Genomic DNA, 22,253 nt, shown 5'->3' with positions numbered 1-22,253 from the left:
TTGTACTTTTACTCAAGTACATTTTTAATTCCGGACTTTTACTTGTAACAGAGTATTTCTACATTGCAGTATTGATACTTTTACTTAAGTAAAATATCTGAGTATTTTACTTAAGTATTTTACAATGTCTGTCTCCTGGCTATGCATACCATGAGCTCAAAACAAATCCAACAGTTGCATAATAATGTTAATCCAGAACCACATCAAAGTTCAGTATACAGTTTAGCGTTTGATGTGCTAACAGTTACTCACTTAAAAATCACTTAAACCTTATTCCTAGTTGACCGGAGTCAACCAGGACACAATTCTCGGCCCCTTCCCGTTTTCACTCTACTCTTTTGGCAAAAATAGCTTATCTACAAGCTCACAACACGTCGAAATTAAGGAACTCAATAGTTTTCTCACACAACAGATGAGACTCCTAAAATAAGAGTTAGCAGTCTGCCTGTCTGTCCAATTTTATTAAGAAAAAAAAGGTATTAAAATACAAACAAAATTACATTTTGGTTCACATTAAAAATAATACATTCAAATATCCATTTGATTATTTAAACATGTTCAATGTTGTGACAATACTTCATGGCTCAGTAACAAAGTATTTCCCCATTTAAAACCAAACAAAATAACAACAAAACAATTCAAGTCTTGCATAAATTGGAACATTATAAAATTGGATAAATCAATTATCCTCTCAGGCATAAACAAACAAATAAATAAGCTTTTTCAGAGTAACATTTCAGTGATGTGCCATATGAACAGAACCACACACTAGGGCACATTAGTGTAACACAGTAACAGGACATGACCCTGAATGATGCACAGCTAATCTCAAGGGACACTTTGCTGCTAGTTTGTGTATTCACAATAAATAAATAAATACATTAAAAAAAAGTCAAAGAAACAAACAAAGCCTTTGTGAGGCTGACATGATGCCAGGATCCACAGAGGTTATGGTCAGAGAGGTCACAGAGGTTATGGTCAGAGAGGAATTGCAATGACAAGTACCAGTGTGAGACAAGAGAGAATAAACTAAACAATAAAAGGTCACTACAGTGGAGCATATGATTAAAGCATTTAGACCGGGAACGAAGCCGTGTCATTTTCAGATTTCTTTGGCTATTTTTTGAAAAATCATGGGAAATTTGTGCAAATCTTTGAATATATATGTACTTTTTAAAGCGAACATTTGTGACTCAAATCTTTGCTTCTGGGGATTCTGCACATGTCTAAATCCTAACAGTTTTCTGAAAAACCTATGTTGCTGTAATATCAGTGGTTCTCAAATTTTTCTCACGTCAAGGACCCCCAAAATTATACATATTTGACCAGGGACCCCCAGAAGCAAAGATTTGAGTTACAAAAAAAAAATCGCTTTAAAAAATGTAATATACTCAAAGATTTTCACACATTTTCAAGTTTTTTTCCCAAACATTGCAGATCTACAAGCTCATAGCGCAGCACTCGGTGCCGCGCTATGAGCTTGCAGATCTGCTATTTTTTGGAAAAGCCAAAGAAATCTGAAAATGACACAGAAGCGTCCCCGGATTGAATGCGTTAAACTGTGGCTGGTGAACAGTAAATGCTAAAAGCACCAGTGGGTGTTAAAAAAGAGACACCGTTTCCCGGAACATTATTGCGGCTGCAGTTGTCTTTGCATGTCAGCCCAGGCTTCTGCAGGTGGATTGGTGGTGTAGGCGCCTCCAAACATCACAGCCTGCCCTGCCCTCTGCTGAGGGGGAGGGGGAACGCTGTGGTTTACATACTGTGAGAACACAGGGTGCTGCTCTGGAGCTTGGTGAATACCAGGGGCCCCTGTTCCGTACGGATAACCGTGTGTGAAATTATAGTTTTGGGTCCCAGTTCCAAACGGATATCCATGTGTGAAATGGTTGTTCTGGGTCCCAGTTCCGTGTGGATATCCATGTGCGAAATAAGAGTTCTGGGTCCAAGTTCCGGGCGGATATCCATGTGTCGTATAATTGTTCTGAGTCCCAGTTCCGGGCGGATATCCATGTGTGAAATAAGGGTTCTGGGTGACTTGACCGTAAGGATCAACTGGTGTGCCATAGCTTGCAGCTGTCAGGGAGTAACAGGGGCTTACCGTTGCTATGGGGGGCTGGTTCATTCTGTAATCACTGTTGTTAAATTGCTGGCCAGCTGGCTGAAGAGGAGAGACTGTGGTGTCACTAGCCTGCAGCACTTGAGCGGTGCTCGTCTGAATGGCGGTGGTGTAGTGGCTTTCTGGAGACTGGTCGGCATCAACGACTTTGGCGGCCACACTTTCTGGCACGAACTGCCGGTTCTCGTAGTTCATGGTGTCGTCGTCCGCAGGCTTGGTGGCGGCAAGTTCGCGCTTCAGCACGTTGATACTTTGGTTTGGTTTGGTGATCGGAATTCGACACCTCGAGTCCAATTGTATCCTGGGCTTCACACGACCTACAGAGATTTGGGCGGACGTCGAAGTCATGGCCACAATCTCAGTGACCTTTTTTTTTCTTTTCTTTTCTCTTCGCTTCGCTTGTCTAGGAGAGACATCCTTCTGTAATGGCTTGGCTCGCACTGACGTTGTGTGTCTTGCCTTTTTCTTGTCAACGATGGATGTTATGGGTTCACTAGAGGGCAGATCCTTGTTGGCTGCGGGGGACGGGGGGGGAACAGCGGTCACAGAGGTCAACATCAGCGGTGGAGAGGCTTGTTTAGCGCCGGACGGGGTGGACTGAAGGACGGGCTGTGGCTCACGTTTAGCCAGTGAAGAATCTATGCACCAAGGTGTGGTTGACGGCTCAGTAGATGCAGCTGAGGCTGGCTTTGTTGGAGAGCATTCAATGTTAAAGTTAGAGGACATTAATGTCTGAAGTGAGTTCAAGACCAGCTGTAATTTAGGTTGAGGCCGCATTTGTGAAGGCTCACAGTGCGGCACTTGAGAAGCCAGAGTTCTAGGTACTGATGCAATTTCTACTTTCACTCTGGTGTCTTGGTTTTGGGGAGAGGGACATTGGCTGGTTTCTACTGTCACTTTGGCCACTTGGTGTTGAGGAGAGGGACACTGGCTTGGTTCTACATTCACTCTGGCCTCTTGGTGTTGGGGAGATGGACACTGGCTGGCAGGTGATGAGGCGTTCGAATAAGGACCTGAAGGGCTGTCATGGGTGCCACCGCAATCGGGAGACTTTGAAATTCTTCTCCGTTTGTCCGTCTCGCCATTATCTCCGTTCAATGACACGTAATCCGATTCCAAACCATGTTTCGGAGTTTTCCACATTTCTTGGGGAGAAAAAAAAAGAAGAGACAAATACTGTATGTTAGGACCAGATGGCTGTATGGCGATGACCCCTGCACCCGGAGCAGGGGTGATCATCGCCATGCTGGCTTGTGGTGGACATTTTTGTCAAAATTCTATTTTTGCCACAGACTTACAAAATGAGTGGACAATAATATTAGCAGAAACACATAGAGAACTAGCCCTGAATGACCATATAACAGGTCTGTAACTCTGAGAGCGTTAAAATGGAACCAAATGGACCCAAGTAAGGGTCCATTCCATTTGAACACACTCAGAGTTAAAGGAGGAGTTCACCCAAAAAATGACTTAAGCTAATAATTTGATTCCCGTCTCCTACCGGCTAATGTATCCGGTAGGAGACACAAAGTAGATTATTTGTGTCTCCTACTGGAAATACACACGGTCATCAAATTATTGTCTTAGGAATGCCTCAAAAAAATAAATCCATGAAATCAAGGCTTCATGGGTTGTGTAATTGATAGAAAATAAGTAATTTTTTGGGTGAACTCCTCCTTTAAGTCCTTAGGTCCTTGCAAATAAAACATTTGAGAACCACTAGGTACTAGTGGACTCCTGTGTACCATAGTCGTAGTAAATCATATTTTGAAGAAAACCTGAAAACTAATATTCAGTAATTAGGTCTTGTGATCAAAATAAGTAAAAGAACAGGAAATCTAAAACTTTGCCATGGACAAGGACAAGTCTTGCCACGGACACAATTGTCCATGTACGGACATATTGAGGACCCCTGACCCGGAGACAAATTCAATACACAACCACGTCTTGTCAAACATGACTTCCATAAAGCTACAACTGCAGACATCAAGAGACTGTCTGGGGAAATCTAATTCAATGTATGGCAGCGGCAGTGGTGGAAAAACTACTCAAATCTTTGACTTAAGTAAAAGTATCAATACTGCAATGTAGAAGTACTCTGTTACAAGTATAAGTCTGGAAATCAAAATGTACTTGAGGTACAAAAGTATTGGTATCAAAATGTACTTAAAGTACCAAAAGTAAAAGTACTAAAATGTTTGAAAATAGCTCTACAAGCCCACAACAAGCTCACTACAAGCCCTACTGATCTTGTAGATCGTCTATTTTCAAATAGCCTAGGTATAAAATAGGGCTGAAGCTGTTAATGTATGTTTTACACCGAAGTCTGGTGTCACTGCCGCTAGAGGGCGCTGTTTATGATATTCACTCATATTTGATACAGCCTGTTTCTAGCGAAAATGGAATTAATTCTGCCTTAAAAGTTATATGAGGCGATCTAAGATTCCCCAATGGGGATTTCAATATAAAAAATAAAGCCACAAACCAGCAGAACAGTGCCCTCTAGCGGCATTGACGTCAGGACTTCAGTGCTCTATGGCAGTGGTTCTCAAACTTTTTCATGTCAAGGACCCCCAAAATGATATGTATCTGGCCGCGGACCCCCATCTCAAAATATTGTGTTCCAGGGACCCCCCAGAAGCAAAGATTTGAGTTACAAATGTTGGCTTTAAAAAATATATATTCAAAGATTTGCAAAAAAACCCACAATTTTTCAAAAATAGCAGACCTACAAGCTCATAGCGCGGCACTCGGTGCCGCGCTATGAGCTTGTAGATCTGCTATTTTTGAATAGCCAAAGTATAAAAGGTTAAAATTATTCTGATGCTATATTTACCCATTTTGCTGGGTACCCCCTGGAACCCCCTCAGGTACCCCTGGGGGTCCCCGGACCCCACTTTGAGAACCAATGCTCTATGGATCTATTCACTGATCTATTCACTGCGTTTCTGATATCTCCGCGTTAAATTAACATATTACTGCATATTACTTCAAAAAGAAAAAAAAAGAGTGCAGGATGTATAAATAGACTGAGCAGCATCAAACCGTTTTTGCCTTTGTTATCTTGGCAATAACTATTACAGTATATGAGGGTAATTTGTACTAATGTAATTCGACACACAACCTGTAGACTACTCTGTTGTGAATGTATGTTCATTTAAAGCATCAGTAACATTTTTGTCTGTGTGCATGTGTGCTGAAGACACTCCCTACAGCAGAAACCCCAGCCGTTTTGACCAGTACAGCTGGTCAAAACAGCTGGGGTTTCAGGACAACAAAACAAGTTGTGTCCCAGTAAGCGTCAGTATTTACCAGTATGTCCAGAGAAACAGGGGTGGGTGTGGTCTTCCTGTTTCACCTCCTGTTTAATGGTGACTGGAAACAGCAGAGAGACAGTTAGACGTGGCTTTATATTCAATATTCTATGTCATACATCATGGGCAACTGGCGGCCCCGGGGACCACATGCGGCCCGCACCTTCACTTAATGCGGCCCGCAGGTTAATATCAGAATACTGATATATTATTGATTTCAGCTGTTACAATTCCAAACATGCAAACATGACCCGCTTTAATAACTTCAGTCTATAGCAGCTTAATGACTAATATACAAATTCTATTGTCTTTTTTATGTCCAATGTATTTGTACTTAAGTTCAAAAAGTTAAGGTAGGTATAACTAAATGCATTTGAAATTAAACAAAAAATTAACTTTTCAGGATTCCAATTCAAAAATAGCAAAAATAGCAGATCTACAAGCTCAAAACGCGTAGTGGTGCGACGCGTTTTGAGCTTGTAGATCGGCTATTTTTGCTACTTTTGTGTGACGTAGAAGGGTCGATGTACGGCATTCATTTACAAAAAAAGGTTAAAATACGGAGATAAGAGGTGTCTGCCCGACAGTATATGTGGCCCTCTGGAGTGAGTGTGGAAATATAGTGGCCCTCTCCATCATCAACGTTGCATCACCACTGTTCTATGTGTTGTGGGAGTAATGTTGACCTCACTCACCGGTTATGTTTGAGTCGTGAGCGTTCAGGGTTGTGAGAGGCTCTGGGTTCGGCTCAATCTTCACGATGGACAAATTGATGGGAGTCGTCTCAATCAGACTCTTTGTCAAACGTACGTTTTCTTTGTTGTCCGTCGCTTCTGAATTGGGAACAACGATAATAAGATTAAATGAAGTGACCAATGTTGAAGTTCATGGACATTTCAGCTCAGGATTAACCTATTATTAAGACCTGAGGCCGATTCTACAAAATGTCTTCTACATCCTAACAATTTTTTGAAAAAAACTATGTGGTTCTCAAACTTTTTCATGTCAAAGACCCCAAACATTTGTTGTATGTTGTTCCAGGGACCGCCAGAAGCAAAGATTTGAGTTACACATGTTCATTTTAAAAAAAGATACATTCAAAGATTTGCACACATTTTCACGATTTCTCAAAAATAGCAGATCTACAAGCTCATAGCGCGGCACTCTGTGCCGCGCTATGAGCTTGTATATCTGCTATTTTTGAATAGCCAAAGTGTAAAATAATGCTTTTTTAGCTCAAATGAAAAAGTGACACAGATGCGTTCCAGGTTACCATTTACCATGTATTGACCATTTACTGCAATGATATTGCATTCAGATTTGGCGGTGTGACTCTGCTCATGTGATATTACAGATTACCTGCGCAAGCATGACAACAGATCTGAAATCACAACCCCCCCCCCCCCCCCATATCATAGTCATAGTACAATCCACATAGAATCACAGTACAATCCACAGAATCATCCTATTAACAATGTGAACTAAATACCACAGGGAGTAGGCCGGGGAGGTGGAGGGAATTTGAAAACCAACAGCTGTACAACCGGCTGAGACAGCAAAGCACGTAGAATGCAGAGAACAGAGGCTGTTTAAAGGGATATTTCACTTAAAAAAAAAAATGTTGGGTCATTTTATCGTCTACTCAGGCTTTTTTTTTCAAACACGGTCTCCTCACGTATTAGAAGGACAATATCAGTCACCAGAACCAAGGACGGGTGTTTCCGACATTCTGGCATGGTTAAAATGGAGTTTGAAGTTACAATGGGTTTGTATAGGAGGGGGGCGTGTCTGATAAAATGAATATCAAATATCTAAATACTGAATCAAGCAACTTAAAAACGGTCTCATAGCTGCCCAAAAAACTGCCCAAAAGCAGAGTAGACGATAAAATGACCCACATTTTTTTTTTAAGTGAAAGTTGCACTGTGGGAATGAGGGCGTGAGTGAGTTGGCTTGTAGCGAATGAGAATGGCGTGAGGTTGAACGTACTGACTTGGGGGGGTCCAGGGAGAGTGAACGAAGCATATAAACCTCCTGCCTTCCATGCCTACATGAACTATCGCTACGCTGAATTAGCTGGGACATACAGTATCTGTATTTTGTGTGATGTTGATTCTGGTATACCTTTATCTCTGCTCTTGTCTGCATCTGGTGGCCTGGATGACTCCTCTGTGTGAGGAGGGACTTGTGAACTCTGCTGGTCTGTTCAACAGAAGGCAGAACGACGACATGTTGTCCATCTCATTCTAACATTGTTTTAGAGGAACATAAAGCTTGTGTGTTAGATGGGAGAGGTTCTCACCTGGTGTTGGGTGGTCAGCAGGTGGACAGGAGGAGGTCAGATTCTGACGTCTCCAGATGTCCTCCAGTATGTGGATGCCTGCAGACAACAATCCATCCACTGCAGTTACAACACCACACTTCAACGCCCCCTATTCTTTTGACAGAAATAGCCAATCTACAAGATCACAACGCGTTGCAATGTGTTGCAACACAACGCGTTGTGATCTTGTAGTTTGACGGGCGAACGTTTTCCACATCAGTTCACCCAAACATCTATTACACACAAAGCCTTGAATTGTGTGACTTGAAATGTGGTGAGTAGATCAGCTATAGTTCACCCAAAAAATGACTTGTTTTCTATCAATTGCACAACCCATGAAGCCTTGAATTCATGGATAATTTTTTTTTGACGCATTCCTAAGCCAATAATTTGATGACTGGGTGCATTTCCGGTTGGAGACACAAAGAGTCTACTTTGAGTCTCCACCGGATACATTAGCATCTTTCTGCCGGTAATCAAATTATTGGCTTAGGAATGCGACAAAAACCAAAAGAAATCCATGAATTCAAGGCTTCATGGGTTGTGCAATTGATAGAAAACAAGTCATTTTTTGGGTGAGCTATAGCTGATCTACTCACCACATGCCACAAAGTGGTGAGCTTGTAGATCAGCTATTTGTCGTACAACAAAGTATACTGGAGTAAAAAAATAATAATAAAAGATGAAGAACTACTGTACCTTCACTGAATGGAGCCGCTCGGGCACGATGATATGAGTTCTTGTCAAGCAGTATAACCTTTACAAGAGAAAACATTACAATAGGTAAAAACATAAATACAAACATATTTTACATCTTGCGGTCGAGTCTGGCCACAACTATATTGAGGCCAGACTCGACTGTGAGTTGTAAAATAAAATACTAATATAATAAGTCTGCATCACGCACAAGGAAAATGTCACATATTTTCTTCTCTCCAATCTCAAACATGTTCCCACTACGAGATGAGAGAATAAAGGTGCATCACAAACTACACAATATTGTAGTTTGTAGCAGTGGTTCTCAAACTTTTTCGTGCCAAGGACCCATTTGAAAAGATAAGCCAGGGACCCCCATAATAGAAGATTTTTACGGCTCTCTAGCAGTGATTTTCAACCATTTTAATTTCAAGGACCCCCAGTTTGACATGCATTAGGGCTACAGACCCCCATTTAATGGCATGTACATGTCTCTGGGACCCCAATTCATATTGTAAAATCAATGTTAATTTAACTCTGAGAGTGTACAAATGGAACCAAATGGACCTGTTAGGGTCCATTTGGTTCCATTTGTACACTCTCAGAGTTACAGACCCATAAGGGTCCATTTGGTCCCTGTCCATCATTTAGCTGGGTACCCCCTGGAACCCCCTCAAGTACCCCTGGGGGTCCCCGGACCCCACTTTGAGAACCAATGGTTTGTAGTATATTTGCCCTTCAAACGTGTAATAGTTCCATTGCAGTTTGATCACCACCTGCAGTGGTGGAAAGTAATTCATTACATTTACTTGAGGACTGTATACTTATAATCCAGTAAAGTAAAATGACCTCAAAATTGTACTTAGGTCTTAAGTACAATTTTGATAACAACTGGATTATTTCCAATTTTCTATACTTCTACTCCACTACATCTCAGAGACAAATATTGTACGTTTACTCCACTACAATTATTTGAAAACTTAGGTTACTAGTTACTTTGTAGATTTTGATTATTGCTACAAAACATACATGAACCACTTCAGCCCTATTTAAGCTTTGGCTATTTGAAAATAGCAGATCTACAAGCGACGCATTGTGAGCTTGTAGATCTGCTATTTTCAAAAGATTTGTATACATTTTATACATTTGAAAACTGGTGAAACACGACATTCTGCATAGTGAGTATACTTTCTACTTTTGGTACTTTAAGTACATTTTGATACCAAGTACATTTTGAATACAGGACTTTTACTTGTAACGGAGTATTTCTACATTGCAGTATTGATACTTTTACTTAAGTAAAAAATGTGAGTGCTTTTTCCACCACTGGCCACCTGTAACACGACGGTGAACCCACAGCAGAGGGGTTAGCTTCATGGTAGGCCTACTGTATATACCAGTGGTTTTCAACCATTTTCGTGCCGAGGACCCCTAAATTGATATACATTTTGCCGCGGATCCCCATCTGAAAATGTTTGGTGCCAGGGACCCCCAGAAGCAAAGATTTGAGTAAAAAATTATTGCTTTAAGAAAATATATTCGAAGACATGCACACATTTTCAAGATTTAAAAAATAAATAGCAGATCTACAAGCTCATAGTGCCGCACTATGAGCTTGTATATCTGCTATTTTTCAATAGCCAAAGTGGTTAAAATGATTGTGACGCTATTTTAACTAATTTCGCTGGGGACCCCCTGGTACCCGCCCAAGGACCACTGGTTGAAAACTACTGGTATCTACCATAACAATCCAACTGGGTTACCTCAGCATCCATTTGGAAAAACTGTTCCCGTTCGGCGACTTGGTTGACGACCATCTCAAAGCCTTCCGTCTTCTGTTTCTCATTCAAGTCCTCCTGGTTCCTGACGCCAGTCATTACATGAGGGAACTCCTTCCACTAAACACAAACATAACAGAATGACTCCAGTCATTACATGAGGGAACTCCTTCTTCCACTAAACACAAACATAACAGAATGACTCCAGTCATTACATGAGGGAACTCCTTCCACTAAACACAAACATAACAGAATGACTCCAGTCATTACATGAGGGAACTCCTTCCACTAAACACAAACATAACAGAATGACTCCAGTCATTACATGAGGGAACTCCTTCCACTAAACACATAACAGAATGACTCCAGTCATTACATGAGGGAACTCCTTCTTCCACTAAACACAGACATAACAGAATGACTCCAGTCATTACATGAGGGAACTCCTTCCACTAAACACAGACATAACAGAATGACTCCAGTCATTACATGAGGGAACTCCTTCCACTAAACACAAACATAACAGAATGACTCCAGTCATTACATGAGGGAACTCCTTCCACTAAACACAAACATAACAGAATGACTCCAGTCATTACATGAGGGAACTCCTTCCACTAAACACAGACATAACAGAATGACTCCAGTCATTACATGAGGGAACTCCTTCCACTAAACACAAACATAACAGAATGACTCCAGTCATTACATGAGGGAACTCCTTCTTCCACTAAACACAGACATAACAGAATGACTCCAGTCATTACATGAGGGAACTCCTTCCACTAAACACAGACATAACAGAATGACTCCAGTCATTACATGAGGGAACTCCTTCCACTAAACACAAACATATTACAGAATGACTCCAGTCATTACATGAGGGAACTCCTTCCACGAAACACAGACATAACAGAATGACTCCAGTCATTACATGAGGGAACTCCTTCTTCCACTAAACACAAACATAACAGAATGACTCCAGTCATTACATGAGGGAACTCCTTCCACTAACACAGGGCTCTTCAACATTTTTCAGACCAAGGAGCCCTTAGCTGAGAGAGAGAGAGAGATGAAGCAGGGAGGGACCCCCCCCCCCCCCCCAATACATATTGTATAAAATTGTGTTGCAGATTAAACTTTTTCATAGATTTCTTAAGACAGTTTCATAGACTTTGACAGCACTGTCATCAGTGCACTGTACAGTATGTTGGATTATTGTGTATTTTCAGACATTCAACCACTTGAACCGTCAATACTTAGTCTGCTCTTTTTCCCCCCTCTACACCAAACCACTTTGCCAAAAATAGCCGATCTACAAGCTCTCAAAGCCTCGCAGTGCGAGGCGTTGAGAGCTTGTAGATCTGCTATTTTTGGCAAATGTTCCACTCAGAATAGGGAAGCTAGCGTTCAAGTGGTTCATGTAAAAAAATATGATCCCATCACACAAACATCCCCTGTAGTAACTCTGAGGACCCCCTAGGGGTCCCGGACCCCCTGTTGAAGACCCCTGGTTTAGACAATGTGACATTAAAGGGTGCAACCAAACATAAAAGGACTTGTCTTAGTTCTACTGGATCTCGTCTCCACTCGTCCCTCACTAACATTTTAGTCTAGTTTTTATTTGTTAACGAAATTGGCACTATATTTAGTCTTAGTCATCGCAGCTTAGTTTGTATGTAGTTTTCGTCAGTGAAAAAAGGTAGTCGACAAACATTTTTCTTCATAGTTTTAGTCAACACTGCACCACGGGCTCACATACTCACTATGTAGTTGAATCGGTGTTTGGCAGATATGATGTGTCCACAAATATTTCTGAGCTCAACCACTGCGTGGCAGGTCCGACAAAGATAAAATGGGTAGAGTCTCTCAGTGATGTCTCCACACTGAATCTCCAGCACTGAGCTCAGACCTGGACAGACAGACAGACAGACAGACAGACAGACAGACAGACACACTTTTTAAAAAACATGCTTACATCATCGAGTCTCCTTGAATGTTGTCCTTTGCTGACACCCTGTGGCAAAAGTGTGCTATCTCCCAGGAGACAAAACATTGGAGCAAAGGACAACATTCAATTCAAAGGGCTATAGACCAATTATTTGTTTACAAACATTGAGATTGGACGCACAGGTGACTGCTTCATGTAATCAATTCCCAACAGATCCCCAAACCTGCTGTTTTGGGGTGAGCTTGTTTCAGTTCATTCAACCTCCTCTGTGTGTAGGCTAGTGGGGTGCGCCCTGGCGACACATATATATACTTCATCGCGCAACGGTATAGCGCACCGAGAACAGCTGACATACAAGCTCACAACCGCGTCACGGATGCGACCGCTGTGAGCTTGGAGATCTGCTATTCTCGGCCGTTCTCTGCGCGCGACACCTTCGCGGGACGGAGCATAAATTAGTCTTGACGGGCTGCAGCTGCGCGAGCCAAGCAGGTTCTGATGCCATGATCATAGAGCGCTCCCTCCGTTCCTATGACAGCCACTGGAGGTGGAGTTTTGAGGACAACTGCTTTGAATTGTTATTATTGTTTACACACAACAGAAACCAAGGATTATATATTTCAAGAGCGAGAGATCACAGTAAAAATCCTAAGCATTCTTCCTGCACACTGGGAGAAAAACAGCATCTGAAAGTGTGATGGGATGCATTTTTACACGTGAGACTGTGACCACTTTTACATTGCATCTAATGAGCGGTGGGGTTCTTTTGCTGCCGGCCTGCGTGCGCATACTGTTTCGTATCAGTGTGACGTCGTCTGTTAAGGCGTCTATAACATTCACTGATAAAGTGCAGGACTCGTCACTGCAGCCAGGCTGATATTGAGACATTGGAAAGGTTCCGTGTACACCAGGGCTGGCAGATTGGACTCAACTTATGACTGAGACTGCATCTTACCAATATCTGATTGCCAGGAAAAACTATATAAAAGGGAAGTTCCATTTAGTATGGGACTATTTTTTTTTTTTATATAAATGGTTTGTTGTATTATGTTGAAATACCTGTTTTTGTTGTGTTTAAGTGTTTTTAATTTATTTTATTTTTCGGTTTTGTTTTTGTACTTTGCTTTAAATGTCATGTGTATTGTTTGTTGAAAAATATAAACTTCAATGACAAAAAAACATGCATACATCATCAATAGCCTAAGCAAGTTTCACATTTTCTCGCTGTCGAGTCTGTGAACCTCGTACACCAAGTTCTTTATACTTGTACGTCCTTGTTGACGCCGCTGCGTCCTTGTTGACGCCGCTGCGTCCTTGTTGACGCCCCTGCAACCATTCTCAACACCACAAAGGATTTTCATTTGTTCATATAAGGGCAAACAAACACTCACCTACAACTCCATTTCTCTGGGCTTCTGACAGCTTCACTTTGAGGTAATAGGACACGCGGCTGGTGATCAACGCCCCTGTGAGTGACAGACAGGTCAACCGATAGATACAAACGTACGCAGAAAGTGAAACATGAAATGAACGCGGTGACTCGACCCACACATGTACAGTACCTGCTGAATTCCTTCGGCGCACCGCTTGCAAAACATGTCGCCGGTGTCCAACGTCTGGGTCCAAGAACGGCCGTGTATCTGGACGTTCCAGTGGCTTCTGTGTTTCCTCTCGTTTTATTCTTCTTCCCTCCCTCTGTTCCGGGTCGTGTGGTGGTATACCAGGGTCTTTAGGTGCTTTCTGACTGATTTTACAAGAGGACTGAAGAGCCAAGGGTCGTGTGCCAGAATCCAGAGGAGCCTGTTGCCTTCTTCCAGAGTCTGGAGGAGCCTCCTGCCGTTCCCTGGAACCCTGACGACCTTCTTGCAGCTTGATGTGTGTCCTGGTGTCCTCAAGAGCCACTGGCTGCGTCCTGGAGTCTTCAGAACTCTCTAGCTGAACGTCACAGCTCTGTGGACCTTCTGGCTGGGTGTCAGCGGGTAAGATGTGCTTTGGTGAGGATTGTGGGCCAGTGGCCAAAGGGTCTGCGATGTGATTTGGTTTATTTCCTATGGATGGAGGGAAGGGAAGGGATGGAAGTGATATAGTTGGTGGATGAGTGCAAATAAACGATGGCAGGTCAGAAACGAGAGACGGCAGGATAAAGGCTGACAACTAACAAAGGCAAAGTTACTAGTTAAAGTTACTAGCCACTTTTTTGCATTCATACATTCTTGTTTTATTAATATTTTTCCATAGTGACGATTTATTTGTATTTTTGGACAAGTGTACAATTATTTTACTCAAGGTACATTTTGAGCCCTGCTTACATCAATTAAGGCCACTTTTCCTCTGAGAGGTCACAGTGAGGATGGTTGGTGCATTTATTTACCATCAGGGTGATGCGAAGGTTCATAAAAAGCAGCGGACATGTCCTGGTGTTTCAGGCTCTCTGGTTGAGGATGAGTGGCAGAAGGTGAATCCTGTGAGCCTCTCAGGATGGCTTGTATTTTAGCCAGGGCTAAAGGAGAAAGACCACAATCAAAAATCACAGCTAAACACCATCGTAGCAGACCCAGGTTATTATAGTTCATTACAACTTAAACTAAAACTAAAACGGAGGAAAAAAAACGAGAAAAAGAGAAAATAGAATAGCATGTAAAATCTGATGTCATGCACTCTTTCATTATACATTATTCAGCTTCTATAAACAATTAAGGTAAGACTAAAAAATAAATAAAAACTATACATTTCACTAACTGTCATAGACAAATGCTATTCTACGGAGGGTAGAAAAAGTCAAAGTTTATTGAGGCATTTAAGAGCAGAATAACCTTCCAAATAGACTTCCATTCTGTGTCCCTTCAAACATTCTCCGCCAAGTCCTATACTACTGTAAGTTCAAAAAGCAGAGACGTCTTATAGCCTCTCCACACACAGAGAGAGTGTGAGAGGAGGAGCACACACACACACACACACACACACACACACACACCCCGCCCCCCCCCCCCCCCCCACAGGGAATGGACAACTGCTATTCTTGCATCTGTAAGCGTCCCTAGATGGTCATTGACACCTCAGGCGGTTAAGCTGAGAATAGGAATAGGACAAAAGGAGAGCTTAATCAGCTGTCTTCTCACAGCAGGGGCTTCCATGACGCATTCCACCTGTCCCCTAAACCAGGGGTCTTCAACGTTTTCAGGCCAAGGACCCCCTAGCTGAGAGAGAGATGAAGCAGGGACCCCCTACTCCGTTGGTTCTCAAAGTGGGGTCTGGGGACCCCCAGGGGTCCTTGAGGGGGTTCCAGGGGGTCCCCAGCTGAATGATGGATAGGAACCAAATGGACCCTAACGGGTCCATTTGGTTCCATTTGTACACTCTCAGAGTTAAATTAACATTGATTTTACAATATAAATTGGGGTCCCAGAGATAGCAATGCCATTAAATGGGGGTCCGCAGCCTAATGCATGTCAAACTGGGGGTCCTTGAAATTAAAATGATTGAGAATCACTGCTAAGAGCCGTAAAAAAAATCTTCCCTTATGGGGGTCCCTGGCATATCTTTTCAAATGGGGGTCCGCGGGCTAATATCCTTGACATGAAAAAGTTTGAGAACCACTGCCCTACTCTATATTGTATAAAATGGTGTTTCTTTTTTTTTAACTTATAGTTGCTATTTTTTCCCTCTACACCTATAGCCTCTTTGCCAAAAATAGCCGATCTACAAGCTCTCAACGCCTCGCACTGCGAGGCGTTGAGAGCTTGCAGATCTGCTATTTTCAGCTAATGTTCCCCTCGGAAAAAGAATTTCAGGGTTCAAGTGGTTCATGTAAAAAAACGAAATCCTATCACACAAAGATTTGGCGGACCCCCTATAGCAGCTTTGAGGACCCCCTAGGGGTCCCGGACCCCCTGTTGAAGACCCCTGCCCTAAACTGCCCCCATGTACTGAAGAATAGTCTCACATTAAAAGGTCTCACATTAGACACTTTCCAGCCACAAAATAGATCTACAAACTCAAACTTGTGAGCTTGTAGAGATTGTCCATGTTTGGTGGTGTGCATCTCTACTTATGTTGACTATTTACCTTGTTTACTACTGCCTAATGCTCATGCTTAGCTCTGCTTACTCTGATCTCCCACTGGTAAATGCCTACATTGTAAATTGTAATTAAAAAAAAGAAAACATGTTTTTTTTTTATTCAATGTTTCTTTCACATTTTCTCAAGTTTTACCTTCTGGTACTTCTGCTTTAGTCAGCTCTTCATACTCCCTTTCACTATTCATTGTCACCATCTATGCAAAGAGAAAAGAGACAATCATATACTGCCATGTGTATACAGTATACACATGGCAATCTGACGGCAATCTGGGGGGGGGGGGGTATTGTAGTTGGAACATTATTTCATGACATATTTGTTACTGATGTTTCTTAGTTTAGTTTACTTAAACAAAAACATATTTTCATGCCACTATACAGTAGGTAGGACATAATCATATTAAATGGGGGTCCATGGACTAATCAAAAAGGAACACTGGTGTGAATTACCTGCGTCGTGCCGCCCGTGTCTTTCTCAGCCAACTCAGTGACAATCTTCAGAAGCTCCGCGCCCGATAGATCTGCGGTCAACTCTGGGCACTTGAACCTCTAAAAGGCATCGTTCAGAACATACAGTCAACGTGTGGAAATCCAATCCGTTTCCTAAAACTTTACACAGCATATGGAACGTTTTCATCACTCACCACGTAGTTCGATCGGTGTTGGGTGCCGAACCTGTGGTGCTTGCTTCCCGCCTTAATCTCACACAGTTGACAGTAGATTGCGATCCTCTTCTTGTACATGAGGCGAACCAGGAAGTTCAAACCTGGAAAAAAGGTCCACAAGCGAGCACAGGGTTCCGATTAGTGTAATGGCACGCCAAGGGCGAGTTGTTTTGTATTTGATCTTTTACCGTTTCAATGTGATCTTATAATTATGATGTTCAAAACAAAGTAAAAGAAAGAAAGAAAGAAAGAAAGATCGCAATGCATTGTCAGATTGTGAAGCTTGCAGATTTTATTCCCCCCCCCCCCCCCCCATCTTTTTTTCCCCTTGCCAAAAAATAGGGATGCCAGGGTTAACCCTTTAAGACCGGGGGACGCATCTGTGTAACCACTTTATCCATGTTTTATACTTTTGGCTATTCAAAAATAGCAGATCTACAAGCTCATAGCGCGGCACCGAGTGCCGCGCTATGAGCTTGTAGATCTGCTATTTTTTTTTAAATCCTGTTTTTTTTTTTGCAAATCTTTGAATATATATATATCTATAAAGCAATTGTTTTTTACTCAAATCTTTGCTTCTGGGGGTCCCTGGAACAATATTTTTTTGAGATGGGGGTCCGCAGCCAAATACATATCGTTGTGGGGCTCCTTGACACTGACATTAATATTATAGCAACATAAGTGTTTCAGAAAACTGTTTTAAACTGATTTAGAAGACATTTGTAGAATCCCCAGAAGCAATAACATTTTAGCTAGAAATGCTCGCTTTAAAAATATATATATTCAAAGATTTGCACAAAATTGTTCACAATTTTTCTAAAATAGCAGATCTACAAGCTCATAGCGCGGCACTTGGTGCCGCGCTATGAGCTTGTATATCTGCTATTTTTGAATAGCCCAACGAAATCTAAAAATGACACACAGATGCGTTCTCAGGTCTTAAAGAGTTAAAGTGGGTAATACTGACCCACTGCAGGTCCATGTGTTGTGGCTTCGGATCGCCTGGTGGATTCCGATGTTTCCGACGGGGGGCTGCTCCCGCAGGTAGATGCGGGCGACGCGGCTGTGGCCGGCGAGAGAAGCAGCCGCTGCGTGTCTCTCGGCCGTGTCGTATTGTCACCGTTTGACCTCACGGAGCTCCGTGTACGGATCTCGATCTTGGAGTCTTCTTTGGCAGTTTGACAGGTAGTCAAGGTCGAGTGTGTTTTGGCGGCAGTCACAGACGTCTCCGCAAGTTTGAGGTCGGTGGTTTTGAACGGTTTGGAGGCGACATCATTCTTGGGGGTAGCTGCATCAGTTGGACTGGAGGTGGGGGCAGCTTTTCCCGAAGCGGCTGAAGGTTTAGAAGCAGCTCCCATAGACGCGTTAGGTTTGGAGACGGTTGCGGCGGATTTGGACGATTTGGAGGCGTCTGGTTTTGTGTTTGAGAAGGTTGCAGTAGGCTTGGGCGTGACTGTAGCGCAATGGCAGAAAGTTGTACTTGCTATAGAGGTGGTCGTAGACGTAGGTTTGCAGATGGTTGTGGTGGATTCAGACGTGGCTGGAGTTGTACTAGGGATGGTTACAGTTGCACCGGAGGTATTCTGGGTCAGGTGTGACTCGGCTCCAGGAGAATTGGAGATGGCAGATGTTGCACTAGAGACGGTGGCGGCACGAGATGGGGCCACAGGTTCGGATGAGGTTGCAGTCGTTTTGGAACTGATGGCAAGTTCTGAGTTGGTTGCAGGCACATTGGAGGTTGTCCCAACTTGTTGGTTGGTTGCCGTTTTCAAATTGGATTTTGATGTTTTGGAGGCAACTTCCTTTTTGTGGGTAGCTCCAGTATCACATGACCCTGCGACAGTCGGGCTGGAGATGGTTGCAGTGGATTTGGACATTTTGGAGTTAGTCAGGGTCAGGTGTGACTTGGCTCCAGTCGAGTTGGTTGCAGCACGAGATGGGACTACAGATTTGCGTGTGGTTGCAGTAGTTTTAGAGCCGAGTTCAAGTTTTAAGTTGGTTGCAAGCACGTTGGAGGTTGTCCCAACTTCTTGGTTGGTTGCCGTTTTCGAAGTGGATTCAGACGTTTTGGATGAGACTTCATTTTTGTGGGTAGCTGCTGTTTCACAGGCCTGTGCGACAGTCGGGCTGGAAGTGGTGGCGGTGGCAGGTTTATCTGAAGCGCTCGTAGCTTTAGACACAACTCCCAGAGATGTAGAAGGTTTGGAGATGGTTGCTCTGGATTTGGAACCAAGTTCACGTTTTGAGTCGGTTGCGAGCACGTTGGAGGCTGTCGTAGTTTTACCACCAGTGTGTGACGTGGCTGTGACAACGTTGCCTTTGGAGACCGCTTTGGCTGCATCTTCACTTTGGCAGCTGTTGGACAGCTCAATTAATTCGGCCACAGACATGGATATGTTATTTATTTTGAGGTCTTCGTTCGTTTTAAGAGAAACGCCCGTTGTTTTGCTTGCGCCGTCTGCTTTCAAAGGGGATTTGGCGGTAGCTTTCAGGGACTGGCTTATGGACGACTTCATCACGTTCACCTTTAAAATAGCACACAATATTATGTTAGTGACTGTTTATTCGACACCTTTCAAATGGCTACGCACAAGTTGGATGATGATAACCGTTCCTCTCCATTTCAAATACAGCTACAGCTTTTCGGAATCACGTTTGCAAAAAGTCAACCTGGGAAATGGCTGTTTAACCCTTTAAGACCGGGAAAGCATCTGTCATTTTAGATTTGAACTGAAATGTTCACGTTTTTTCTAAAATAGCAGATCTACAAGCTCATAGTGCTATGAGCTCGTACTGTACAGTATATCTGCTATTTTTGAATAGCCAAAGAAATCTAAAAGTGACACACAGAGTGTGTTCCCGGTCTTAATGGGTTAAAAGATGCGGGTAAAAAAAATGTAAGTAAAATAATGACCTTTAATCTTCCCCATCCCTCATCTCTCTCCACCTGTCGGGCCAGCTCTCTCAGCTCTCTAGGATGTAGTGAAGGTTCCACACTGCTTGGCCAATCACGGATCATACGGGGACGCAACTTTTTCTGCAAAAAAACAAAGAGTGAGTCACTGTTACTTCATAACTGTAGTGGTCAGGTTCTGATAAGAACTGGACTTTTCTTTAGTTTTTGTCTCATTCCTAAGCCAATAATTTGATGACTAGTGGACCGGTAATCAAATTATTGGTTTAGGAATACAACAAAAACACAAATAATTGTATTTTTATATATATATATATATATATATATATATATATATATATATATATATATATATATATATATATATATATATATATATATATATATATATAAATAATATCCATGAATTCAAGTCTACATGGGGTGACTAATCCATAGGAAAAAAGTCATTTTGGGGGTGAACTATCCCTTTAAGGAGGTTCAATCTATACATTCACCTACATCACAAGTGAAAATAAACAAAGAAAACATTTCCAATCATTAGTTAAGCCCGATCAGCCGTACCACAAAGCTCACAATGCGACGCATCGAGGCGTGTTGCAAGCTTGTAGAGCGGCTATTTTCTGCATGCAATACTGACACGTGACAATGTACAAAAGAGTTTCCTTGCCACCACCACAGGCTCACATACTCACTCAGTGGCGCGCACAGACATTTTGAGGGGCAGGTGCTCAAGTAAATTACACTTTTTTTTGTTTACTTGGTCTGCTCTTTTTTCCCTCTACACCTATACCTCTTTGCCAAAAATAGCCGATCTACAAGGCGTTGTGGGCTTGTAGATCTGCTATTTTTGGCTAAAGTTCTCCTCAGAAAAGGGATGCTAGGTTTCGAGTGGTTATGGTAAAAAGAAAAATCATATCACATAAAGATTTGGCGGACGCCCTGTAGTAACTCTGAGGACCCCCTAGGGGTCCCCCGGACCCCCCTGTTGAAGACCCCTGCTGTAAACTGGAAAAAAAAAGTACTCTTGTACTTTTGGACAAAAAAAAAAAAAGTGCCCTTTTTTTCAAAAGGGCACTTCTGGTCAAGAGGGGCAAAGGGCAGGTTGCTCTAGCGCCACCTAGAGTCTTATCTGTGCACGTCCCTGTGTAACTCACTATGTAGTTGTAGCGGTGTTTGGCGGATATGATGTGAGACATGTGTTGGGAACGGAGGATATCTCTGGAACAGCAGTGACACCGGAAACCGTTGCGGGCGTTGTTCTCCGTCGGCCACTGGAACTCTGTCATCATGCTCAGACCTGGACCACAGTGTCACACAACATGTCACATAGTGAGCACACTGGAACTCTGTCATCATGCTCAGACCTGGACCACAGTGTCACACACAACATGTCACAATAGAGCAGTGGTTCTCAAACTTTTTCGTGCCGAGGACCCCCCACATTGACACTTATTAGCCCGCGGACCCCCATTTCAAAAGATATGCCAGGGACCCCCATATACAGTAAGAGAAGTTTTTTTTTTACGGCTCTAGCAGTGATTCTCAACCATTTAAATTTCAAGGACCCCCCAGTTTGACATGCATTAGGGCTACGGACCCCCATTTAATGGCATTTCTATCTCTTGGACCCCAATTTATATAGTAAAATCTATGTCAATGTAACTCTGAGAGTGTACAAATGGAACCAAATGGACCCGTTAGGTCCATTTGTACACTCTCAGAGTTACAGACCCATACGGGTCCATTTGGGACCCACTGGTACCCCCCCCCCAAGGACCCCTGGGGTCCCACTTTGAGAACCAATGACATAGTGAACACACTGGAACTCTGTCATCATGCTCAGACCTGGACCACAGTGTCACACAACAGTCACAATAGAGCAGTGGTTCTCAAACTTTTTCGTGCCAAGGACCCCCAAATTGATATGTATTTGGCCGCGGACCCCCACCTGAAAATATGTTGTGCCGCCAGGGACCCCCCAGAAGCAAAGATTTGAGTTCAAAATGTTCTCCTTATTAAAAAAAAAGACTATGCACACGTTCGAGATTTTCCAAAAATAACAGATCTACAAGCTCATAGTGCGCTATGGTCTTGTATATCTGCTACTTTTGAATAGTCAAAGTATAAAATATGGATAAAGTGGTTTAAATTATTGTGACGCTATATATTATCGCATTTGGCAGGGGGACCCCCTGGAAGCTCACAGCACTTAGTGGTTGTCGTCGCGTTGTGAGCTTGTAGATCTGACTTTAGTGCATGCGACAACATTGTATGACAGAGAAACGCACACACATGCATACATAGAGAACAACCCTGTTAAGAGTCTGGCCCCTTCGGTGGTATGCCACAATAAGACATAACCACATTTGTACATGGCACATTACTAAACTGATTAGTCCATTACTAAAATGTTA

The 22,253-nt window shown here is 42.7% G+C and overlaps 1 protein-coding gene across 1 annotated transcript in view; it reads right to left on the bottom strand.

Annotated features, from left to right (window-relative positions):
* Window positions 1-1,576: 1,576 nt before the first annotated feature.
* The window catches only part of LOC311061813 (uncharacterized protein), a gene marked incomplete at its 5' end in the record, with an annotated part of 35,360 nt that continues 14,683 nt past the window's right edge, over window positions 1,577-22,253 (bottom strand). The window contains 17 exons of the mRNA XM_084080510.1: window positions 1,577-3,264; window positions 5,432-5,494; window positions 6,129-6,266; window positions 7,558-7,635; window positions 7,736-7,813; window positions 8,456-8,513; window positions 10,216-10,350; window positions 11,997-12,142; window positions 13,573-13,647; window positions 13,744-14,229; window positions 14,553-14,681; window positions 16,394-16,454; window positions 16,708-16,806; window positions 16,902-17,023; window positions 17,890-19,447; window positions 19,837-19,959; window positions 20,994-21,136. Of these exons, the coding sequence (XP_083936636.1) occupies window positions 1,631-3,264; window positions 5,432-5,494; window positions 6,129-6,266; window positions 7,558-7,635; window positions 7,736-7,813; window positions 8,456-8,513; window positions 10,216-10,350; window positions 11,997-12,142; window positions 13,573-13,647; window positions 13,744-14,229; window positions 14,553-14,681; window positions 16,394-16,454; window positions 16,708-16,806; window positions 16,902-17,023; window positions 17,890-19,447; window positions 19,837-19,959; window positions 20,994-21,136 (5,126 nt within the window). The 3' untranslated portion in view covers window positions 1,577-1,630. The remainder of the gene's footprint in view (window positions 3,265-5,431; window positions 5,495-6,128; window positions 6,267-7,557; window positions 7,636-7,735; window positions 7,814-8,455; window positions 8,514-10,215; window positions 10,351-11,996; window positions 12,143-13,572; window positions 13,648-13,743; window positions 14,230-14,552; window positions 14,682-16,393; window positions 16,455-16,707; window positions 16,807-16,901; window positions 17,024-17,889; window positions 19,448-19,836; window positions 19,960-20,993; window positions 21,137-22,253) is intronic.

The sequence above is a fragment of the Gymnoscopelus microlampas genome, assembly GCF_963454915.1.
Source record: "Gymnoscopelus microlampas genome assembly, chromosome: 15".
Classification (NCBI taxonomy): domain Eukaryota; kingdom Metazoa; phylum Chordata; class Actinopteri; order Myctophiformes; family Myctophidae; genus Gymnoscopelus; species Gymnoscopelus microlampas.
The sequence above is the reverse complement of the archived record's forward strand: the minus strand, read 5'-3'. Positions and strand labels throughout refer to the sequence as shown.